This window comes from Globicephala melas, chromosome 2 (genome assembly GCF_963455315.2).
Source record: "Globicephala melas chromosome 2, mGloMel1.2, whole genome shotgun sequence".
In the NCBI taxonomy this organism is placed as follows: Eukaryota; Metazoa; Chordata; class Mammalia; order Artiodactyla; family Delphinidae; genus Globicephala; species Globicephala melas.
In genome coordinates, this window is record NC_083315.2 from 134,460,482 (window position 1) to 134,480,619 (window position 20,138).

Genomic DNA, 20,138 nt, shown 5'->3' on the forward strand with positions numbered 1-20,138 from the left:
ATGTCTCTTACTCCATTCACAGCATGGCCCAGCACATCCTTCACTGAAACAATAAACATCTGTAAACAAGTGCTGGATTTTGTCCACACAACTTGAAAATAGAAGTGATGCAGCTTCTAATGAGCCTATTTCTGAAGATCATAATCATAGGAAAAATAAGATGCCATATTTTTAAAAGAAATATTAGGAAAATAAAAGAGCTATTATAACTTCAACTGAAACTTTAAGGGAAAAACTTAATAGAATAACTTGAAAATAGAGTTAAGAAAATATCCTACAACGTACAGCACACAGATAAAGAGGTGGAAACCAGAAAAGAAAAGATTATAATCTGGGTACTTCATTCCAGCATAAGCCATTAATTCAGCCACCCCACCTCTCAACTTCCTGCTCGGAAAGAATAAATTTCCTCATTGCCTAAGCCAATATAAATTGAGTTTTCTTTCCTTGCTGCTAAATTCATCCTGGGGAGAGGGGAGGAGCCAAGATGGTGGAGTAGGAGGACATGAAGTTTGTATCTCCTCACAACTAGGTCACCTAACAGGCACTGGTGGGGGACCTCAGACACCTAAAGGGACAGGAGGAATCCCCGTGTGACCAGGTAGGACTTGGGGGGGAAGGAGGGGGGAAGGAAAAGTGGAGGGAGGAGGGGCCCAGCACCCCTGAGGGGTGGCTGGGGGAGGGGAGGGGTTCCCACGATCAGAGGGTCCCACCCACAGTGTGGGGATCAGTGAGGACGGAGAGAGACCTTCAAGGGATCAGGGGATCGGAGGGAATGCAGCTAGCATCTCCCCCAACCTCTCATGCCCCAGTGAGCCTGCTGGGGTCCCAGGCCTAAACCTCAGCCCTCCAGGGCCCCCTCTGGCCAAGAAGATCCCGGGAGCATGGGAGTGAGGTGGGGGGAGGAAAAGTGGAGGCGGAACAGGACCAGAGCCTCTGAGGGGCAGTGGGGGGAGGAGAAGGGTTCCCACACTCAAGGGGCCCACCCATGGAGCAGGGGTTAGCAGGGACAGGGTCCTTCAGGGGACCAGGAGATCAGAGGGAAATGCATCCAGTGTTTCCCCCACCCACTCAGGCCCTGGCAAGCCTGCTGGGTTCCTGGGCCTGAACCCCTGCCCTCCAGGGCTCCCTCTGTCTGTGCTGAGCCTAGGCCCCACCTGGCCTAAGCCCTGCCCCTGCCTAAGCCCCAACCCCAAGGCCTTTTCCAGGCTTTTTTTTAAATGAATTTTATTTTATTTATTTTTTTATACAACAGGTTCTTATTAGTTATCCATTTTATACATATTGGTGTATATATGTCAATCCCAATCTCCTAATTCATCCCACCCCCGCCCGCCACTTTCCCCTCTTGGTCTCCATATGTTTGTTCTCTGCATCTGTGTCTCAATTTCTGCCCTGCAAACTGGGTCATCTCTACCATTTTTCTAAGTTCCACATATATGCGTTAATATATGATATTTGTTTTTCTCTTTCTGACTTACTTCACTCTGTATGACAATCTCTAGATCCATCCACGTCTCAACAAATGATTTAATTGATATTTATAGGACATTCCACCCAAAAGAGGCAGATTACACATTCTTCTCTAGTGCACAGAGAACATTCTCCAGGATAGATCATATCTTGTGTCAAAAATCAAGCCTTGGAAAATTTAAGAAAATTGAAATTGTATCAAGCGTCTTTTCCGACCACAACACTATGCGATTAGAAATCAATTACAGGGGAAAAAACTGTGAAAAACACAAACACATGGAGGCTAAACAATACACTACTAAATAACCAAGAGATCAATGAAGAAATCAAAGAGGAAATCAAAAAATACCTAGAAACAAATGACAATGAAAACATGACGACCCAAAATCTATGGGACACAGCAAAAGCAGTTCTAAGAGGGAAGATTATAGCAATTCAATCTCACCTCAAAAAACAAGAAAAGTCTCAAAAAAACAACCTAACCTTACACCTAAGGCAACTAGAGAAATAAGAACATAAAAAAAGTTAGTAGAAAGGAAGAAATCATAAAGATCAGAGCAGAAATAAATGAAATAGAAACGACCAAGAAAATAGCAAAGATCAATAAAACTAAAAGTTGGTTCTTTGAGGAGATAAACAAAATTGATAACCTTTACCCAGACTCATCAAGAAAGAAAAGGAGAAGATTCAAATCAATAAAATTATAAATGAAAAAGGAGAAACTACAACGAACACCACAGAAATACAAAGGATCATAAGAGACTACTATGAGCAACTCTATGCCAATAAAATGGACAACCTGGAAGAAATGAACAAATTCTTAGAAAGGTACAACTTTCCAAGACTGAACCAGGAAGGATTAGAAAATATAAACAGATGAATCACAAGTAATGAAATTGAAACTGTAATTAAAAATCTTCCAGCACATAAAAGTCCAGGACCAGATGGCTTCAAATGCGAATTCTCTCAAACATTTAGAGACGAGATAACACCTATCCTTCTCAAACTCTTCCAAAATATAGCAGAGGGAGGAACACTCCCAAACTCGTTCTACGAGGCCACCATCACCCTGATACCAAAACCAGACAAAGATATCACCAAAAAAAGAAAATTATAGACCAATATCACTGATGAACATCAATGCAAAAATCGTCAACAAAATTCTAGCATACAGAATCCAACAACACGTTAAAACAATCATATACCATGATCAAGTGGGATATATCCCAGGGATGCAAGGATTTTTCAATATACATAAATCAATCAATGTGATACACCATATTAACAAATTAAAGAATAAAAACCATAAGATCATCTCAATAGATGCAGAAAAAAAGCTTTTGACAAAATTCAGCGCCCATTTATGACAAAAAACTCTCCAGAAAGTGGACATAGAGGGAACCTACCTCAACATAATAAAGGCCATATATGACAAACCCACAGCAAACATCGTTCTCAATGGTGAAAAACTGAAAGCATTTCCTCTAAGATCAGGACGAAGACAAGGATGTCCACTCTCACCACTCTTATTCAACATAGTTTTGGAAGTCCTAGCCATGGCAATCAGAGAAAAAATAAAAATAAAAGGAATCCAAATTAGAAAAGAAAAAGTAAAGCTGTTACTGTTTGCAGATGACATGATACTATACATACAAAATCCTAAAGATGCCAGCAGAAAACTACTAAAGCTCATCAATCAATTTGGTAAAGCTGCAGGATACAAAATTAATGCACAGATATCTCTTGCATTCCTACACACTAACAATGAAAGACCAGAAAGAGAAGTTAAGGAAATAATCCCATTTACCATCACAACAAAAAGAATAAAATACCTAGGAATAAACCTACTTAAGGAGGCAAAAGACCTGTACTCAGAAAACTATAAAACACTGATGAAAGAAATCAAAGATGACTCAAACAGATGGAGAGATATACCATGCTCTTAGATTGGGAGCATCAATATTGTGAAAATGACTATACTACCCAAAGCAATCTACAGATTCAATGCAGTCCCTTTTAAGTTACCAATGGTATTTTTCACAGAATTAGAGCAAAAAATTTTACAATTTGTATGGAAACACAAAAGACCTCAAATAGTCAAAGCAATCTTGAGAAAGAAAAATGGAGCTGGAGGAATTAGGCTCGCCGACTTCAGACTATACTACAAAGGTACAATAATCAAGACAGTATGGTACTGGCACAAAGACAGAAACATAGATCAATGGAACATGATAGAAATCTCACAGATACAAAAGTGAGAGAGTGGCATGGACATATATACAATACCAAATGTAAAATAGATAGCTAGTGGGAAGCAGCCACATAGCACAGGGAGATCAGCTCAGTGCTTTGTGACCACCTAGAGGGGTGGGATAGGGAGGATGGGAGGCAGGGATACGCAAGAGGGAAGAGATATGGGAAGATATGTATATGTATAACTGATTTACTTTGTTCTAAAGCAGAAACTAACACACCATTGTAAACCAATTATACTCCAATAAAGATGTTAAAAAAAAAAAAAAGCTCACAGATAAACCCACACACCTATGGTCACCTAATCTATGGCAAAGGAGGCAAGAATATATGATGTAGAAAAGACAGTCTCTTCAATAAGTGGTGCTGGGAAAACTGGACAGCTACATGTAAAAGAATGAAAGTAGAACACTCCCTAACACCATACACAAAAATAAACTCAAAATGGATTAAAGACCTAAATGTTAGACTGGACACTATAAAACTCTTAGAGGAAAAAATAGGAAAAACACTCTTTGACATAAATCACAGCAAGATCTTTTTGACCCACCTCCTAGAGTAATAAAAATAAAAACAAAAATAGACAAATGGGACCTAATTAAACTTAAAAGCTTTTGCACAGCAAAGGAAACCATGAACAAGATGAAAAGATAACCCTCAGAATGAGAGAAACTATTTGCAAATGAAGCAACTGACAAAGGATTAATCTCCAAAATATACAAACCGTTCATGCAGCTCAATATCAAAAAAAAAAACAACCCAATCAAAAAATGGGCAGATAGCTAGTGAGAAGCAGCTGCATAGCACAGGGAGATCAGCTCTGTGCTTTGTGACCACCTAGAGGGGTGGGGTAGGGAGGGTGGGAGGGAGACGCAAGAGGGAGGAGATATGGGGATATATGTATATGTATAGCTGATTCACTTTGTTATACAGCAGAAACTAACACACCATTGTAAAGCAATTATACTCCAATAAAGATGTTAAAAAAAAAAAAGTGGGCAGAAGGTCTAAATAGACATTTCTCCAAAGGAGACATACAGATGGCCAAGAGGCACATGAAAAGATGCTCAACACCACTAATTATTAAAGAAATGCAAATCAAAACTACCATGGAGTATCACCTCACTCTGGTCAGAATTGCCATCATCAGAAAATCTACAAACAATAAATGCTGGAGAGGGTATGGAGAAACGGGAACCCTCTCACACTGTTGGTGGGAATGTAAATTGATACAGCCACTATGGAGAACAGTACAGAGGTTCCTTAAAAATACTGAAAATAGAACTACCATACGACCCAGCAATCCCACTACTGGGTATATACCCTGAGAAAACCATAATTCAAAAAGACACATGCACCACAATGTTCATTGCAGCACTATTTACAATAGCCAGGACATAGAAGCAACCTAAAAGTCCATCAACAGATGAATGGATAAAGAAGATGTGGTACATATATACCATGGAATATTACTCAGCCATAAAAAGGAACGAAATTGTGACATTTGCAGAGACGTGGATGGACCTAGAGACTGTCATACAAAGTGAAGTAAGTCAGAAAGAGAAATACAAATATCATATATTAACGCATAAATTTGGAATCTAGAAAAATGGTACAGGTGCACCTATTTGCAGGGCAGGAATAGAGACACAGATGTAGAGAACAGATATGTGGACACAGAGGCGGAAGCGGAGGGTGGGACAAACAGGAGATTAGGATTGACATATATACACTACTATGTGTAAAATATCAATAGATGGCTGGTGGAAACCTGCTGTATAGCACAGGGAGCTCAGCTCAGTGCTCTGTGATGACCTAGATGGGTGGGATTGGGGAGGGAGAGTGGGAGGGAGGTCCAAGAGGGAGCAGATATATGTATATATATAGCTGATTCACTTCGTTGTACAGCAGAAACTAACACAACATTGTAAAACAACTATACTCAAACAAATAAATAATTTTCTAAAATTCATCCTGGGGAGACCTTGGGAACCAGTCTGCCCTGGGAAAGGATAAACTAGTTTGTGGTCTGTGTCAGGGGATAAAAATGGGAGCAGTGCCTTTATCAAATAAAGTTCCTCTCAAAACTTGCTCTTTTGCCATAATTTTGGTGCAAACATTGGAGATACTGGCAGCTATGCTATTTCCCTTTAGCAAATGACTGCATATCTCACAACTCCTGATTTTCTATTATATGTAGATGAGTGTCACCTAAGGAGAACACCTATTCTGTGAGCTTTTTAGGAAACATGAACGTTTGTAATGTCAAACAAACTGCATATGGGGAGGAAAGTAGGTTGTACTGCTTTGGTGATGAGAGTAGCTTTGCATATCAGTGTAACTTGCTGCATGTAGTAACCTAAAATATTGCCAATGATCCAACAAGAAACCTTTTCTATTACCTTGAAAGTCAATTCCATCAGAGCCAGTGAAGAGAATGTGGACTTCTCTTTGACTACTTTGAAGCTAATATCTTTTCAGAAATCTTGACTTGAAATCTTTGAAGGACATTTGTATCACCTTGAGGAAAAAAATGTGAAGCCCATCCTTAGTTGTTCAATAAGGAGAACTTCATTCTTCACTTTGCTTACTTTATGGATATGAACATGATACAATTTTGGGGGACTTTCCTGGTGGTCTAGTGGTTAACACTCTGTGCTTCCTCTGCAGGGGGTGCGGGTTCGACCCCTGGTCGGGGAACTGAGATCCCGCATGCTGTGCGGCCAAAAATGATACAATTTTTCATTGAAAGCCTTAAAGTCATTATTATAATGCAGCTGAAAACCACAAGGTCTTTTGGAAATAGAGCTCCTCAGGAAAATAAGGATACAGAGTGATATGTCATAAAATGTCTGTGCAGACAAACAATCTGGAAGTACCTAGATACACTGCAAGATATATTTGAAGACGAATTCTGCTTAGACAAACTTAAAATGAAATATGGATTCATCATTCTTTTTTTGCTGACAAAGACAGCATGGATGATGCAGATCTTGCCTCAAAGATGACCTCAGTGACTTGCGTAGGAATGAAATGATGTGACATTAATTCAACTTGAAGAGTCTTCAAGAAGTTTCTTGATACAAATCCACCTTTCCCTGCCAAATAAGCTATGGGGTCTCTAATTTCATTTGCTACCTCGTATCCTTGTAAGTCAGAGTTTTTAGAAAGTGTTAATATTTTAACCAAGTTGCAGTAAACTGAATATCAAAGATGAGCTGCATATTCTCATGCCTAAGACCACCCCAAATTTTCAGCTTCTTATTCAATCCAAACTATGAGAGCTTTCTCACTAAAATCCACTTTTGAAAACTGAATAAAACTGAAATTCATTTTAGTTAACAATTTTAATTATTTCAATTTTTCCAGATATTACCATCAAATTTCACATACATTCTCATAAAATAGAAAAACAGATATGACTCATTGGAATTATCACTTTTATAGCGTGTTCCTACGAAATAATAAATTTCCAGTGTAATAAAATGAACTGCATGAAAATATTTGGTGTATATGTACATGGGGGGAGTAATTTATAGTTTTATTTAGATTTTCAAAAATGCCTATGTTCCTCTAAAATGTTAAAAGGCAGAAACATTAAAAACAAGTGTTCTACACTATAGAACAATCCTCTAAAATAGTACGTAATTACCATGTCAAGTCACAGGTCATTTCTAACATGAATTTAATCCAATTCATGTTACCTTGAAAACCAGTAATTAAAATTTCAAACGTGATCTGACCCAAGCCCTAAAAAAATGGCCAGGAAGTTCCTATAGAATTGAAATGATCTTTTCAAGTTCAGTTCATTAAAAACCTACTTAAGAAACATGACAACTAAGTGCAATAGAGTACACTGGTTTGGATCCTGGAACAGCAGGCAAACCTTAAAACTGGTGAAGTCCAAATAAAGCCTAGAGTTTAATTAATGGTAATGTACCAATAGTGGTTTCTTAGTTCTGACAAATACACATTGGTAATATAAAATAATAATAATAGGGGAAACTGGGTGAGGGGTGAACAGAAACATTGTTAATTATCTTTGCAGCTTTCCTGTAAGTCTAAAATCATTCGAAATAAAATGTTGGGGGTTTCTTAAGTCTACTCTAAATTTTTTTTTTTTTTTTTTTTTCTGTATGTAGGCCTCTCACTGTTGTGGCCTCTCCCGTTGCAGAGCACAGGCTCCGGACGCGCAGGCTCAGCGGCCATGGCTCACGGGCCCAGCCGCTCCACGGCATGTGGGATCTTCCCAGACCGGGGCACGAACCCGTGTCCCCTGCATCGGCCGGCAGACTCTCAACCACTGCGCCACCAGGGAAGCCCTATTCTAAATTTTTAACAAGATTTAATCCCTCAGCAAATATTTATGGGGTGTTCAGGTACTGTTCTGTGTGCTGGGTACATAGTGCTGAACAAAACAGATCCATCCCTTCCCTTATGGAGCTAAGCGAGTAGCAGGCAGGAAAGACATTGATCAGTCACAAGAATCAACATAAATTGCAATCACAGTTTGCAGTAAGTGCTATAAAGGAAAAGTACATGAGATGGGAGAGGTGCAAAGCTGGAAGCCTGAGGCAGTGGCACTTAATATGAGACTTGAGGGCTGGTGAGGAGCCAGCCAGGTGACAGCACCAGGAAGAGCGAAGAGCTTGTTCATCAGCCTGGAGGAAGGAAAGGACCTGGAGAACGTGCCAGCATGACCAGAGCATCACATGGGCATGCAAGCGTGATGCCACCAGAAGAAGCCAACCACGTAGGACCATGTAGGCTAGGTTTAGGCTTTTATAGTTTTCCAAAGAAATATGAGAAGCCCTTGAAGACTTTAACCAGAGGAATGGCATGATCCAATTAATGTTTCTAAAATATCACAGTGACTGCTCTGTGGATGTGGACTAGAAAGGAGAAAGACAAGAAGCTCCCACTTGAAGCACTCACAATTTTTTTTAATTAAGGAGAAATAAAAAGTTCTCAACTTCTAAATAGATTTGTTCTAAAATGTCCCTGAGAAATAATAATTCATTTTAGATGTATATATTGCTTCTTTAGCATCTGCCACCATTACTCCAGCAGGGAAGACGGTGCTCCAAATGGTTCCCGGCTCATCCGATCTGGATCTTTCCTCCAGAATGCCAATGTAAAACATGGGTGTGAACAAAAATGCAAGATAGATACCAAAGTCACGTGACTTGGAGCAAGGCATCAGCAGCAAAAACGTGCAGGCTCTACCACCCTTAGGAATCTTAGCTTCACAAGAGATAAAGATTTCTTAGTATGTGTGGTTTTCAGAACCATAAAACCATTACTGACCCTCAGTAGTGCCACCTTGGCATTAGCCCAGAACTAAATATAGAAAATCCCAGACTGCAGAATACTGTAATTTTCAATCCCTGTTTAAAGTATACAATGTTAAATGTCACCCTCAGTTACTATACCTTGAGTCTGAAGGAACTGGTGTGTTGCCCTATCCGACCCAGGAAAAGAAATACGTCTTCCAATTTTGATGTAACCAGCAGCACTTCAATAAAACTTAATAAGCAGTCTGCAGTGCTATTGAGTACTTTTAAACAGAACTCCTTAGGGACTTATACTCGAAACAAACACTTGGATTTTCTCAGTTTAGGAATACACTATCTATAACCTCACTAGATATTATGTAGGTACATTATAAGGACTATCAGACCAGAAGAAAGATTGGATCTTGATTGAAGCCTATGATTTAATATGAAAAACTGTTTATGCAAAGCTCAGTGAACCAAATAGCTATTGACTGTCCAGCCAATCACTCCTTTTCTCTGGAAACTACCTCTTGCCCTACTGTCAGTAGGGTTACAGGAGAAAGCCTCTGGCAGCCGTGATGGCATAACTTGACCCTGCCCCAGACCACCACAGTCAATAGGATCGAGAGTGTACACTTGACACAAATTGGGCCAAAGAGTCCCTTTCCCTGGGAATCTGGATTTAGAAGAGATTCTTGCTCAATCTGTCTGCTCTCTTGAATAGAGGACATGTAAACATTGGAACTGCTTGCAGAGGCTATTTTCAACCATTTGGACAAGGAATAGAGAAAGCCAGTCTGCAGCAAGAGACAAGAATGGAGAACATATGCCAGAAAAAAAAAGAGATGAAAGGCAGAGAAAGAGGGCTTCCTATCTTCCCTACAACAGTCCGGGACCTGACGCTTATCCCACCTAATCCCTGGCCTTAAAATCCATGGAAGACTCACAGTATCGTTTCAATCACTTCCATTTTTGCTTAAGCCAGTTCAAGTGGAACCCTGTGATAAGAAACCAAACAAGCCCTCACTAACACTCCAGGTCTCTCCATTTCATTTAGTCTCAAAGAACTGAGAACCAGCTTGCCCAAATTCTTTAAGCCAAGATCTCTGAAAGGGAATCTAATTCCAGGCTCTGCAAGCAGACGAATGCAACAAAATGAAAAATGCTTATCCTAAAATGTCAAGTGGGAAAGAAGCTGGGCACAAAATTGTATATATCAGAATTATGACTACACTCTAGTTTATATTTGTCAATAAATCAAGAAGTGAAGCCCTACGTGCATTACGAAGATTGGAAGGAAATTAACCAAAATAACGGTAGTCATGTTACAGTGACAGGATTATTTTCCTTTTTCTCTATATTATTCTGTGTCTTTAAGTAGTTAAATACTTCATAACATAACAGAATTATAACTTCGAAGACTATGTAAATGTGTTTATATCATAATGACGTATTTTTAAAACTAGAATTTAAAATATCCTATCTGTAATGTTCACCACTATAATAAATAGACCGAAAAGCAACTGCCCCTTTAAGACTCCACATGTAACGGGGCACAGGAAATCACAGGAGTTTAAGGATTTAACCATAACTAGGAAACAAAAGGCTATTCACTTTTGAAAAAATAAAAATAAAAAGACTCCACATGTAAAAAGGAACAATGAAACTTCCAGCAGACTAGTCCCCAATTAATTATCAGCCTTCGCTTCTTCTCCACCTATTTGCCCTCCCAATCCTGTATAAACCCACCTCATCCCATGCTACTCATCTTCAGCTGGGATTTCACCCTTCCCCTCCCCCACTCCCTCCCCCAATTTGTCCACATCCCTCCCCCAACCCCTGCGCTTTTCTCTACTTTGATGTCTGGGTATCTGCACCTCCAGATATGCAGACCCATCTTGTCACCCATAAGCCCTAGATTTGTCTCCTCTATTTTGGATCAGCCCATTGGGAATAATCTCATCACAAATGGCTCCAGCCCATTTTAACCTATTCCCAGGGGCGATCCAGGTAAGCCAGAAAGTGGTAAGAAGTAGAAGGCAACCTTCTAATGGCAAAATAAAAACCATTGCAGACTTGGATAATTTGTAAATTATCTTTAACATTGCTGTAACACAATTTTCAATAACAATTCAGAGTACAACATTGGATAGGAAAAAAATGTAAGTGGTAAACCATTTACTTACAAGAAAAAAGTGAGCAAGCCTTTTTGAAATCATGAAGCCGATTCAACTGGTTTCCTCCATGATCACAACAGCTTCCATATACTGAACTGCGCGTTGTATCAGACATTTTATATATGTTATCTTATATAACCCTCCCAATGACCTGTGATGCAACTATTACTATTTCCATTTTACAGGAACAAAACTTTTGATCTGAGAGGTTAAGTTACTTATGCGAGTTTAAAAGTCTAGCAAGTAGCAGAGCAGGGACTTGTGGTCTTTGCATTAGACCTTATGGCCTCAAACAGGTCTTAGATGGGCTTTCTAAAGAAAGTTTATCTGACACTTAATGTTAAACCCATGTGTTAGCTATTAGTAGCAGTAGTATTTTACAATACAAATATCAAGTTTATATATAAATTTATATTTTAAATGAAAAATACATATCAGAATAAACATTGTAGAAACTACATTATGCAACATCAATAACATATACGATGATATTCAGTATCAATGTAGACCTTACAAGTTATAGTTTAAAACTATGTTACAAAGACTTCTTACTATGTATCAATGGTAATTATTTATAACTGTTTATAAAATGCTACCTGTCATATACAAAGAAGCATAAAGCTTATTATCAAGGTATAAAAAGACTATGAACTGGGAGAAATATTTATTGCATTCATTTCACTAGTATGAGACAGTTTTATAACTTAATGCCAGTTAGAGTGCTGAAATGTTATATTAATATCGTACCATGAAGACCAATACTAACCACTTCACAAGGGGGGAAGGACCACACTTTATTTCTTAGAATTCTAATAACTTTATACTATTTTGTATTTTAAAAATTGCCTTTTCCCCATTCAAGTACAGAAAAGGTTATAAAGGCAATAAGGACCCAAATGCAGAAGTTACAAAGGTAAAGTGATCATAAAATACCATTTGGTTTATTCTCATTCTCTGAATAGGCACATCTGTTTAATTCATTCATAGCTGGTGATTTTTTCTTTCCCTCCAATCACTACCACCATGTACACTTTTTCTGTGTGGCAATAATTAACTCTCCAATTTCTTCAACAGAAACTATAATCATTCATTCATTAGTACAATAAACTTCATTGAGCACCCAGAATGTACTCCAGTACACTTTCACTTTGCCTAAGATAAAAATAAATAAAGATAAGTCCCTTCCCTCCCCAAGCTCCCTGGGTGAAGCAGTCTTGTGAAAAGTAAACAGCCCAAAATAGTGTGCTAAATGCTGGAGCAGAGGTGAGTACACAGTATTACAGGAGCACAGAGGGAGGATTAACCCAGCCTGGGGCAATCAGGAAGCTTTACAGAGGACAGCGCATGTGAACTTGGCCTTTAAAGATAAATAGGAGCTTTCCAAAGAGTGAAAAAGGAGACATGGGGAGAGGAAGCCGTTCAGGCCATAGTGTAAAAAGGCACTGAGGACCTGAAGAACATGGGGACAAGAATGTTATTAAAACAATGAGCAGCTTGATGAGACTATGTTCAGGGTTAGCAGAGGCTATGTGAGATATGAAATTAAAAAGAAAAACTGGATGAAAAATTCAACAATGTAAGTAGATTAAGGTGTTTAAATATATGGAATATATGAATTAAATTTCACTTATTAAAATATATAGACAAATGAGAGAAATGTTCAGTACAAAATAAACAGCACCTGCATGGGTCTATGGATATAAAATAGACTGAAAGGGTAGTGTTAGCCAAAATGTTAACACTAATCACCTCTGGCTGGTAGAATTATAAGTAATTTTGTTTTTAATCTCTCTTTGCATCTCTGCCTTCCAGATTTTCTGCATTAAGCATGCATTACTTTGGCAATTAGAGGGGAAAACATGTGCTAAAATAGAACAATGTAAGCTGGGCTCAGATTGTGGCATGCTAAGGAATTTGGACTTTATTCCATAGAAAATGAAGATTTATTCCTGGCATTTGATCAGGGATATGAGAGGAAGATTTGCATTTTAGGGAATTGAATGTTCTTAAGGTGTGCATACTGGATTAAAAAGATTTGAGATTGGGTGAAAGATACAATGGATATGGACATATATACACTACCAAATGTAAAATAGCTAGTGGGAAGCAGCCTCATAGCACAGGGAGATCAGCTCAGTGCTTTGTGACCACCTAGAGGGGTGGGATAGGGAGGGTGGGAGGGAGACTCAAGAGGGAGGAGATATGGGGATATATGTATATGTATAGCTGATTCACTTTGTTATACAGCAGAAACTAACACAACATTGTAAAGCAATTATACTCCAATAAAGATGTTTAAAAAAAAGATACAATGGATAGAACTAAGGCAGTGATAATAGGGATGGAAAGCACATATGTGAGGTAAAATAGATAGGACTTGTTAACTGAATATAGGAGAAGGGGGAAGGGCAGAGTTTGAGGATAACTCCAGGTTTCTGAGCAATTGGTTAGATACAGATATTGGAAGCTAAAAAGCATAATAAGAAGGAAAAGCCATATTTTAAGGACAGAATGATGAATTTAGTTTTATGTGTGACATGCCAGGGGGACACTCAGGTAAGAATTCTAGCAGAAAGTTGAAATATGGGTCTGGGCTCAGAAAAAGTGGACCTAGAAATACAGACACATCGAAGATGGTGAAGCCATGAAACTGAATGTACTTGCTTGGGGAAAATAAAGTGAGAGGAGACAGCTGAGTCTGGAACCTTGGGAAATGCTAAGTCACAGCAATAGTTGGAGAATTGAGAGAGCCAGAAGTTGGTAGAGTTCTTTTTGGAAACACGATGGTCAGAGCTGGGATCAGAGCAAGGACAAGAAGTTTTACTATAAATTTGCAGCTACCGATAGAAAATAACCACAGAACCTGGTCACTGGCAGAGTATAGAAAAAAACAGAAGGCCAACAAGCACAAAAGGCATAGAACAAAGAGAGGGAGCTGGCCACCATCTGAGATGGAAGGCGGGGCGAGGAGAGGTGAAGTAAACATAATAGACTTTACTGAGTGAGATTTCTCCATGGAGGGTGGGGCTTTTTTGAAAGCTGTCAAAGTGACCTACTGCATGCTGTTCTAAGACAGTGATTTCTACCCTTTTTCTTTTTCTTTTCTCTTTTTTTTTTTTACAAACAAGGAAACTGATGGCCACAGAGAGGTGTCTCAGGTCTCAGAGCCAAGTTGCTGGCAGGTTTAACCAGAATAAATTTCCAAACCCCTAGAGTTTAATTCACTACACATCAATATACTGCCTCCTTATACAAACACAAAAAGAAGACTCACCCCAAAAATACTGATAATGGAATACAGTAAAATATAAATGGATTAATCCTTTGACTTGGCTTATGGAATGAATGACTTCTTATAGTAATACAACCCTCTTTGATCATCACCTCTTATCTCCCAGCTAACCACCCACTAGCCTTTGATCCCACTGAGATTTCCAATCCATTGATCCTACCAACTTTTCACTCTCCCTAATCATCTCGATTTTTTTCTCTCCTCTATTCACCAGCTCTAAATGCTATGGTCATTCACTACAATACCTTCCTTGCATACATTCACTACTCCCTTGCCGCTATTATTACACCCACTGGATAATCTGAAACTCTGGTTAAATCCTTCTCTTCACTTGCTCCACGCCACCACAGTGTCAATGAGCATAACAACCTACTGACTGGTCTCGCTTCAAATTTCTGACCAGAAACTAAAGTGCCCTTTAAGGCAGCCAGACAACTTTGCTGTACTTCCTCAGTCCGTTTACTCTCCCCATAGAACAATTCACACCTTCTCTTTCCTCCAACATCTACCACCTCCTCCTTTATCCTCACTCTCAGTTGATGACCTTGCTTCCTATTTGGAGAAAATGAAAGCAACCAGAAGAGAATCTCACCAGACTCCCACAATCTCAGTTATCCTCCTTCTAGACCCTTCATCCGTACCTTCTGCCCTATATCCATGTTCCTATCTAAAGCGATGTCCCTTCCTTTGTGCACTAGTTTTGGTACACTATCGCTCCAACATCACTGATTTTTCTTTCTCTATTGAATCATTCTCATGATCATGCAAACATCCTGCAATTGCCTCCCATCTTACAAAAAAAACAACTTTCTTAACCCCACTACTCCCATTTCCTCTGCCCCCCTTTGCACAAAAATCATTGAAGAATTGTCTATACTCACATTTCCAATTCCTCCCTCTAATTCTTGCTTAAGCACATTCTAATCCACCTTCTGCCACCTTACGTGTTCCTGTCAAGGTAGCCAATGATGTCCAGTTGCCAAATTCATGGTCAGTTATCAGTTTTTATTTTCTAGACCTTTCAGCAGCATTGGACTCGGCTAATCTCTTCCCTCTGAAAGTCTTCACTGGCTTCTAGGGTATCATATGCCCCTCTTCTTCTCACCCTCTTAATGTCTCAGTGCCCCAGAGTCAGTCCTTTCTCCTCTTCTCTTCTCTATATACGTTGACTCCTTGGAGATCTCTTTAGTCTTAGACTATAAATAACCATCCAAATACTGGAAAATCCCTAATTTATATCTCCAGTCAGGCATCTCCTCTGAACTCCAAGATTATTCTACGTCTCCAATTACATTTAAACCTTCCAAGATGTATCCTTACCCCTTGACTCCCTAAACTTCTCTGCCTTGAATCTTGCCACACTTTAGCCATTGGCAACTCAAACCCAGTCAAACTAGAAAAGGTGGAATCACTTTTTTACTCCTCTCTTTCTTGAAGATACCATATCCAACTATCAGGAAACCCTATTCAGATATATAGAGACTTTCAAGTATATAGAGAATCTAATTTCAAATATATAGAGACTCTGACCACCTCTCACCTCTGCTACTGCTACACCTCTGGTTCAGGCCACCATCATCTCCCACCTTGGTTATTACAGTGACATACTAACTAGTCTCTCTGCTTCCACCTCTGCCCCAATAGAGCAGTCAAGTTGATCCTTTTGAAATGTAAGTCAAGTCACATCACTCCTCTGTCAAAACCCTGCAAAGGCTCCCAATTTCATTGAGTACAAGCCAAAGGACTTACAATGACCGGTAAGGCGCTACTTCATGTGAGCCCCTGTATCCATAGTGTCCTCATCTCCAACCACTCGCCCAATTATTTACCCCACTTCAGCCATGCAGGCCTCCCCACTCCTTCTCTAGCAGGCCCGGCATGCTCCACCTCAGAGCTTTGCATGGGCTGTTCCCTTTGCCCGGAACGACTTCTTCCCAATGTCTACACAGCAAACTCTCTCACATCCTTCAGGTCTTTGCTCAGTTGTGACCTCCTCAGTGAGGCCTTCCCTGGCCACCCTATTTAAAATTTCCACAATTGCTACCCCCTCAGACTTTTTTAGCCTTTTAACTCTTTTTTTTTTTTTTAGCCTTTTAACTCTTGTTGATATTTTTGTTGAAGCAGGTATCACCTTGAAATACAATACTTTATTTATGTATGTATTTATTTATTATTGTCTGTCTCTTCCGACTAGAACTTAAGCTCTAAAAAGGAAAATACTTTCGTCTGTTTTGTTCACTGATGTATTCCCAGCACATAGGAGGTGCTCAATTAGCACCTGTTGAATGAGTAAATCTATTTCCCCTACCAGACCATAAGTAACTTGAGGTTAGACTAATGCTTTAATCATCTCTGTACCTATCTATCTATCTAAATGTATAGAGATGATTGTATATATATCTTTTATATATAATGCGTATATATTTTTATACATGTTTATATATCTTATGTATACAATGTATATTCTATAGGTATGCACCTTTTACATACATAATATATGTACACATACATTTCTTTTTGCATCAGCCTGACTACTAGAATTTGTTCTGAGCCAGATACTCATCTTCCTGATTGGCAGGGGTGGCAGCAGGACACATTACCATGACGTTGATCATTAATGCATATTGTCAGAGATGAGTCCCCACCTGCCTCTAGAAAAGTAAATGGCATTGATATCAAGAGAGGTCTCAAACATGACCATCAGAAAACGGGAAAGCCACCTTGCCTTCACATATTACATATTCCTCACCACAGCCTTTTCCTAAATATCTTTCCAGAATTCCCCCAAGCTGTTGCTCATTCCCGGTAACAGCTAAATCAATTGACCATATTGTACTGGTTTGCTTCAATGTGTTTGTTTACTAGTTGAAGCCTACATTAAGGGCAGGATTATTTCATGGTGCTCAGCTGCCTGGCCCTCTTCCAGCTCTCTCTCCTCCTAGCCTCTCTGCAAAATGGCAATCTCTTTCTACCTCTGAAAGCTTAAACACCTTGAAAGGTATTTGACTATCACATAATTCTCTGTCCTTGTGAGATTCTCTGCCTTCACTGTTTGAATTCTGTGGCCCGAAGTTAGCTAAGAGTCCGTCACAAATAACTATGCCAAATGCATCTTTATCCCTTTTAGCTTCAGTTACTGTCTTAACCTGTGCTCTTCCCTCTTTTTGTCCAGTTATTGTACGTCAGATGAAACGTGTGAAGCTATTTCAGCAAATATGAAAAGATAATATGAACATGTCTCTAAAATGTCACTTTTCCAGTTTTCTTTTTGGTTTGCTCTTTATTAACCAAAGTTCCATTGTTATAAGAACTATAATAATATGCTACCCTGGGTCTTGTAATCTCACAGACAGCTTCTACATTTTCTAAGCAACCAAAATCCCATGGTTCCTAATTAAAATATTCAAAGGTGAAATCTAAGTAATCTCTACATGGTATACTAGTGCCTTCGCTTAAGTTTCTAGGGTTAAAAACAAAAAGCCTTTGCCAATAGGAAAAAAAAGGAAGTTTTGAGTCTATAGTATAAAGACTTCAAACCACATTCCACAGCATGTTATTTTCTTTCTAGAAAATTCTAACACTATATAATTACTTTTGTATGGAAAATGAATAACGTAATCTAATGCTAAAAACAGCTAGACAGAAACCATCCAAATCAAATGGGCCTTTCCTGAAGCCAAATGAAGTATTAAACTAGAAAATATCTGTGTGAGGACAGCCCATGGAAGAAAGCTCAATAGGGATGGAGCATAGCGGTGGGGGGGGGGGGAGGGGGAGGAGTTACAAGGAAAAAGGTGTTTTTCCCTCTATGTGTTAGGGTTTACTCGTTTCAGAGAAACTGTAACGTTGATTGTACCTCAAATGTCTCAGAAAAATACCAATCAGAAATGCATCTAGGAGCGTCCAAGGCTTCCGGTTAAAAATAACAGCAAAAACATCAATGAAGCTCCATCTATGGCGACAGAAATGCATTGATGGAGAAAAAGTGAAATCCCACCTGCATGGGAATTAAGCCGCAGCTACTCCCCCAATTCAGAGTAAAACGAGCTTCACTTGGGTCGCCGGCAGAACTAATCCCAGCAAACAGAGCCAGTGGGTTCGTGTGTTGGGAGAGAGGGACAGAGTAGAGCGCACCTCATCGCCCTCTCCGCAAAACTGCTCCAGAAACGTGAAAGCGTCCGCACCACATGACCTCGCTTAGCCGGAAGAAAGGCGGACCGCGCAGAGCGGCCCGCTCCGGCTCAGCGGTAGCCGCGACGTGCGACGGGCAGCTGCGGGGGTGGCCCGGTCGCGCCTCCCCTTCTCACTCACCCCAGCCCCCAGTCTTTTCACGGGTCTCTGGCTCCAAGCTCCCAGACTCGGAGCCCTCAGGTTCCTTCTCTGCCCGAGGTGGACAGCCTCCCAGAAACATTTTAACAAGAGTAATTCCCGCGCTGGCAACGTCTCAACAGCCTGGAGTGAACAGTCTGACCCATCGGCTTCGGGACCCACGTCTGGGTCGGCCTCCGCCGCCAGCTCCACCTCCGAGCCTCCCCAGCGCCCAGCCCGCAGCCTGGCACCCAGTAGGGACTTTGGGGCAGTGCAGCCCCAAGGGCTGAGTCTCGCTAAGTAAACGGCCACGTTAGCCTGCTCGGTCGTGAATAAGGCTGGGGTGAGCCGGCCGACGGCCGTCAGGAGCGCTCACCCGGTTCCCTCTGCGCTTCTGCCCCCAAGGCTACCACTATTTCCAAAGTCCGAGGCGCCAACAGTCCGGACACCCGTTCTCTCTCATGGTTCAGCACCGAGGACAGCGGACACACTTTTAGCCCCGGTAGCCCCACTGCCAGGAGATTGGCTTTAGCCACGCCAGCAGGGCTGCAGGTGTCCGGACGGCGCGCCCTCCCGCATCCCACCCCTCCGGCGCCTGGAGCAAGCCAGCCCCGCGGCATCTTACTTTTCTGACTGGAGTAACCCGGGTAATAGCCATAGTAGCCGGTGATCCGCAGGATCCGGTCCTCGATGGTGGCCACCCCGTTGGGGGCCGCCTTGACATCCATAGAGAGCACGGGGCGGCGGCCCCGGGCGCGGCGGGTCGGAGAGCGCAGCGCGGGGCCCGGGAGCTGGTGCAGGTGCCGCCGCCGGTGCTGATGTTGCAGCTCGTGCTCCCGCGCCCAGGCTCTGACTCCGCCGCCCGGCGCAGCACCGGCGCCGCATCACAGCGGCGGCGGCGGCGGCGGCGGCGGCGGAGCGGCCCCCACTAGGGCCGGCCTCTCTGTCAGCCTGGCAGGTCTCCCGCCCGCCACCCCGCGCACTGCTGCCCGAACAGCGCCCCCTCACCTCCGACACCCACCGCTGCCCGGGGCGGCCCCACCTGCGCGGACTTTCATCATTAACCCTGTTGACCCCTTCCCGGAAGACTAAACATTCCCCAACCCCACCTGTCAGAAGGGACGCTTGGTCCAGGGCGTGGAAGGAGAGGAGAAGGTGAGATGGTGGCCAGGGCTCAGGAAGGAGGGCCGGGGATGGGAGAGACCCAAGCGGAACCAAGGGCTGTTAATGTGAGAGGTGCACGCTGTCGCTCGGGGAGATGACACCTTGGGGTGCCCCCAGGGCTTCGTCTACGCTTGGCGTCTGCACCACCAGGGGTCTGCGGATCTGCAAGCGTTCCCTGGAGTTAATCAGTTCTCT

At 41.3% G+C, this 20,138-nt stretch overlaps 1 protein-coding gene across 2 annotated transcripts in view; it reads right to left on the reverse strand.

The window, feature by feature from the left end:
- SLC35F4 (solute carrier family 35 member F4) overlaps window positions 1-19,829 on the reverse strand; it is a 293,839-nt gene extending 274,010 nt beyond the window's left edge. The window contains exon 1 of one of the 2 annotated variants that reach the window (XM_060293630.1): window positions 19,788-19,829. Coding sequence is in view for 1 of the 2 variants with exons in the window: in XM_060293629.1 (XP_060149612.1) it covers window positions 19,405-19,507 (103 nt within the window). In the remaining variant the exon portion in view is untranslated. Of the gene's footprint in view, window positions 1-19,404; window positions 19,615-19,787 lie in introns of those variants that run through there. The other variant, XM_060293629.1, reaches the window with a different exon arrangement.
- Between the last annotated feature and the right edge of the window lie 309 nt (window positions 19,830-20,138).